The sequence below is a fragment of the Dipodomys ordii genome, unplaced genomic scaffold (genome assembly GCF_000151885.1).
Source record: "Dipodomys ordii isolate 6190 unplaced genomic scaffold, Dord_2.0 Scaffold158, whole genome shotgun sequence".
Lineage (NCBI taxonomy): Eukaryota > Metazoa > Chordata > Mammalia > Rodentia > Heteromyidae > Dipodomys > Dipodomys ordii.
The window spans coordinates 3,441,197-3,446,765 of NW_012267374.1; the positions used below are offsets into that span (position 1 = coordinate 3,441,197).

Consider the following 5,569-nt stretch of genomic DNA (forward strand, 5'->3'; position numbering starts at 1 on the left):
CCAAAAAAAAAAAAAAAAAAATAGAAAGAAAGAAAGAAAACTTAACAGTAGAATCACTGACTGGTTTGGAAACAATATTTTTATTACCATAAAAACAAATATTGAATACAGAACACTAGTGATTATCAAGTGGGGGATAAAGAGGAGCATTTCCTGGCATTTAGTGAGTAGAAACCAATGGAGAAAAGGAGTGAAAGGTATTGATGGAATTAAAGAGCCTCCATCCTATTCTTCTTTAGTACTGAAAATAAATAGGTCTTGTAGGAAAGACCATAGATTTTGTAGATATATGGAAATAAAGCAAATTCCTACAGAAAATTATTGACCCCCTAAATAGTACAAGGCAAGGGACTGCCTTGTTTACAGTCTTACCAGATGTCAATTACAAAATCACTGTAATAAAAAGTATGACTCTTGGAATAGATTAATAGATGAACTGGTATTATTCAGCATCTCTGAAATGCCCTTTGTCAGGGCATTTCTATTACATAAGCCAAAACCTTATATGTACACAAGTCCAAACTGTAAGTTTCAGACACTGAAATATTCTGTTGTTTCTGTTATATTTAGATTTTACTTCTTTAATTCTAGGAAGAGTGAGCCTAGAAAATATGAGAACATCAAAATCCAATTTCCACCTTCCTAAAATGGGATTTTCTATCAAATTATTTCTGTCCCCCGCTTCTAGCTCTCTTCATCTCCTATCTCAAGCACGGAAGGTAAGATTTTTCCCCCTTCTATTTGGCTATGGAGCCTGGGAAGTAAACAAGTCAATTACATGGTATTAAAATTTGTATTAGAAATTTTACTATATATCCAAACTAATAAAATCCACTACTTAAAAATAGTTGTAAAATATTAGATGCCTTTCCTCCAATTAGCCACTTTCTATATAATTTCTGTATATTAAACTTCTTAAGCAACTCTATGTATTACTTCTCAACTAGCTCAGACTATATATCTAAGGGCAATGAGTGAAAGCAAAAAAGAAGAAATGATGAAAGATAGTACTACACAATCTACTCTTTCCTATAGGAACATCTTGAACATTCATCAGAATTTCTTTGAAGATCCAGGTACCAGTGGCTCACATCTGTAATCCTAGATATTCGGAATCTGAGATCTGAGAATTACATTTCAAAGCCAGCCTGGGCAGGAAAGTCTGTGAAACTCTTATCTCCAATAAACCACCAGAAAAAAACGGACAGAAGTGATGCTGTGGCTCAAGTGATAGAGCACTATCCTTGAGCTGAAGAACTCAGGGACAACACCCAGGCCCAGAGTTCAAGCCCAACGACTGACAAAAAAAATTTCTTCAAGAGCATGTTGAAACACAGATTGCTAGACACTTTCCCCAGAATTCCTAATCAGTACTTCTGGAATGAGTTATATTTCTGACAATTTCCTAGGTAGAAGTAATTCTCCTCTATGTGCCAATACAGAGCACCAGGGTTATTAAATGGGAACAAAGAGAGGAATTTCTTGGCATTTAGTAAGTAGAGACCAAAGATGCTGTTGAACAGCTATGTAAGCCAGCTCTCAGAGCAAAGATTTTTCAGGCCTATACAGTAAAATATAACTTACCCCTATAAATATATGATGATAATGAAGTTGATGAAAGTCCTCCAGGGCATGTCAGAAATTCAACACAGAATGTTTTTAAATTCTCCTGGATGCCACTAGCTCATGCCTACATCCTAGCTATTCAGAAAATCTGTAGGATCTTAATGCAAAACCGATCCAAAGCCAACCAAGCACTAAAGTCCACTAGGCTACATCTCCAAAATAATCAGCAGAAAAGGAGGATGGGAGATGTGACTCAAATGGCAGAGTACAAGTTGAGCAAGGAGACAGAGTAAACATGAAGCCCTGGGTTTAAACCCCAGTACCAACAGTAAAAAAAAAAAAACAAAGGTAGAATTTTTTTATTTTCAAGTATCTGACAATTCCTTGAATTTTACCTACCCTACAGCAAAACAAAGTTTTAAGAGATATTAATACTCATCAACCAAAGGAAGTAATTCATTTAATGTTACTGGTAGTAAAATAATATAAAGTGTAAAATAATATAAAGTGATACTAACTTTGCAAGAATTATAACAAAATTAATCATTTTTAAAAAATGAATTTCTTGAAAAGTGATATTGCATAATGCCTACTTCTTTCACTAAGTAAAAATAAGACAAGTGTTTAGAAAAATATATATTTAGCTATAAATAAAATCTTCCAAAACTGAACAATTTTAAAGGAAAGGAGTACAACAGTAGTAAATAAGTATGAGGAAAAGGTACTTTCCAAATATATGTACACAGTACAAACAGGTACAAGCATAAGCACATGTATGCTTGCATGTATATACACACACACAAACACACACACACATACACACACATAAAGGATAAATAAACTTACTCCAGTAGGCTGAAAAATAAGTCCATCCATTTCATGACTGACTTCTTTGGCAAAATTTCCTTCCAGTAGCTATAAAACAAATAGATGTGCTCTTTAGAAATATAATAATCACTTAAAACTTATTTAAATTTCCAAGCTTCAAATAATTTTTAATACGCAAACTGTAAGAACTAAATATATGTGTATATGTGTAGGGGAAAAAATAGGGGAGAGGTGGATCAGAGAGATCTGATGTATAATATAATGGAATATTTAAAAATATATAATGCAGTTAAGAAAACAGGGAGATGGCAAGCTGCAGTTCTCAGAACCATATTATATAGGTTGTAAACAAATGGCCAGAAATTTCAAAACACCTCAAAAATTCTTACTTTTGTCAGCAATTCACTTACAGGTTTAAATAACCTGGCTACTTGAGAGTAAAACTCAATACAGATTAAAAGCACTGATTTCTTATAAGCAAAAAGGAAAATATACTCCAAGCATCATAGTATCAAAAATTCACTCATTCTTTCTGAAAATGTAAAAAGCAATTAAACTAAAATGCTGATTTATATATTTGATACATTTATACTGTAGAAAAAGTCTGAATTCATGCTCATATTGAGAAGTTAAAGAAAATAGATGAAATGAGGTGACAGATTAGTTTGGGTTTTTCCACATATCAAAAAGTAATGATAGGGCTGGGAATGTAGCTTAGAGTGTTTGCCTAGCATGCATGAAGCCCTGGATTCAATCCCTCAGTATCACATAAACAAAAAAAGCTAGCCTTGAGTAAAAGAAGCTCAGGGACAGTGTCCAGGCCCCAAGTTCAAGCCCCAGGACTGACCCGAAAAAACAAAAAAAGTAATGATAAAAGTTCAATCAAGACTAAACTATCTGACCTTGATTATGTTAAAAAAAACTTGCTTTTTTAAAAAATTATGCTGTTCTGATGTATTAAAAATAAAACACTATAATAATATCCCTTAAAAGTAAAAGGTAACTTAAAGGAATCTCTAAACCTAAAAGTGAGGTGGCTCAACTGGCAGAAGACTTGACTGGCTTGGCTGAGGACCTTGAGTTCAAATTCCAGTACCACCAAGAAAAAACAAAAAGAAAGAACTCTAATTTTTAGTCAGCCCACCTTATTCATAGCATTTATTATAGGCAGTTTTGACTGAGTAAATAAGCAGACAAATTAATTACAGTGTAATTATAAAGCTCAGATGATACAGAGAAGCTCTAGTCAGGCCTACTTTATCATCAACTATATTTAAAGTGTGTAATCTGTTTAGTGTTTCCTTGCTCTTAATTTTGTGAAAACATCTTCCTAAAAGCAAATGCTGCCCAAAAAGCAAAGTAAAAATGGAATCAAGATCAAATAATAAAGTTAATTTAAGCGATAAAGTATAATTTTTAAATCTGTTGAAAGGTAGCATGTCTTTAGCAGAAACTAGTGGCATAGAAAAATATGAATGAATCATCTGCAGTAGGTACTGAGCTCTATGCATTAAAAGCATTAATTTTTTACTCAATGTCTCCTTGGAACCATATTATGTGACAAAGATCTATGGTATAATAGTCATTTGGGATGAGCAATATATTCACCAAAGATGAACTTTCTCCCTGAAACTGACCCAATCCTCACTAAGGAAAGCATAGCTGCAGAACACAAGACTGCAGGGTAGTTGAAGAAATTTCTTGACAAATGCCATCAGTTTCCAAAATGGAAGTTGCAGTCACAGAGCAATATATCTGATTTTAAACTCCAAGGTAGGAATAAAGTTTCCAAAAAGAAAGTGACCTTTGATTAAAGTCAAAAGGTCACCAAGATGAAAATTCCAAATAAATAGGCCAAACAAAACATGAGAAAGGTGTATTCAGCACGGATGATGGCCAGTCTTTGAGAGAAGAGTTCAAATCATGCAGTCTTCATAGAAGAGGTATTACCAGGAATGCCAGAGAATCTTTAATGTCCTTAAAACTAGGATGGCTTGAAAGGTCGGGTTTCACTTAGTAATTTTAAATGTCAAGCGTAATTTAAAACTTACTTTGATATTTTGTCTCTAATAATATAGTCTAAAATAAAATATCTTGTATGTTTCACCTAATCTGTCTTTATCTCCTTTTCTGTATCTAAAGTAAAACTTACTTTTCAGTTATACGGTTAACATAATGCTTTAAGTTTTAAACTAAGCTTTTCTTAAATAATAACTGGATGATCAACAGCTCAGTAATTGCAAGATTCCATGTAGTTCTCTTATAGGTATTTCCTGATTACTTGCCAGTATCAGAAACCATGTAAAGGACACTGAGGACTCCATGATAATAGAAGCCTAGACCAATATGCCTCAAAAACACCTTAATTTCAATTTGACAGTATAAATATTTAAATACAATCATGTAGTTAGTCATTTCCCCCATCAATCTTTCTTCAAAGCACAATTCTACTTACATTGACCAAGATGTTTTTTAAACACTTCTAACAAAAGTATCTTAATTTAAAATATTTAATTGCAAAATCCTAGAGAAGACTTATGTGGTGAAGTAGCCAAAGCTCAGACACATTCCCTTTCAGAATTATAATTTATGATTACTTTCCCTCTAAATAAATTAGAAGATAATTTGATAATTTGATGAAAGGCAAAAGACTAGACACATGAAATGGTTTTTAATAAAGCACAGTAGTATTTCCTAAGTTGCTACAGAATTTAAATTTGCTTAGTTAGAAGTACAACCTTAACATGTATATACCATTTGAAACGTCCTACAAAGGCTAGCAATTTTGCATGAACCTAAGATAGAGAAACTGATCAATATTATATCAGATGACTAAATCTGAACTTATACTTTATGCCTCTGAATCATGAACTGAAAGCCGAATCATTATAAATGTATATGCACAAAAAATGTAATGCAGGAGGGCTTGCCATGGGAAACATGAGAAACAAAATAGAGATTGTGAACTTAACAAACACAGAAAGAATCTCTCAGAAATAATAATTTTAAAAAAGAATGCTAGCTCAAGACAGTACTGAGTGAGAAATGCTTTGGTGGTATTTAAAATACATTATCAAGGGGCTGGGAAGGTGGCTCAGTGGTAGAGCGCTTGCCTTGCATGCCTGAGGCCCTGGGTTCAATTCCTCAGCACCACATAAGCAAAAAGAAAAAAGCC

General features: G+C 33.3%; 1 protein-coding gene across 4 annotated transcripts in view; it reads right to left on the reverse strand.

Annotated features, from left to right (window-relative positions):
• Positions 1-5,569, reverse strand: part of Rngtt (RNA guanylyltransferase and 5'-phosphatase) — a 259,489-nt gene that overhangs the window by 148,116 nt on the left and 105,804 nt on the right. For 3 of the 4 annotated variants that reach the window (XM_013032874.1, XM_013032873.1, XM_013032876.1), the window contains exon 12: positions 2,413-2,481. The exons of the other annotated variant lie outside the window; for it this stretch is intronic. In XM_013032874.1, coding sequence (XP_012888328.1) covers positions 2,413-2,481 — 69 coding nt within the window. The remainder of the gene's footprint in view (positions 1-2,412; positions 2,482-5,569) is intronic. 4 annotated transcript variants of the gene reach the window in all.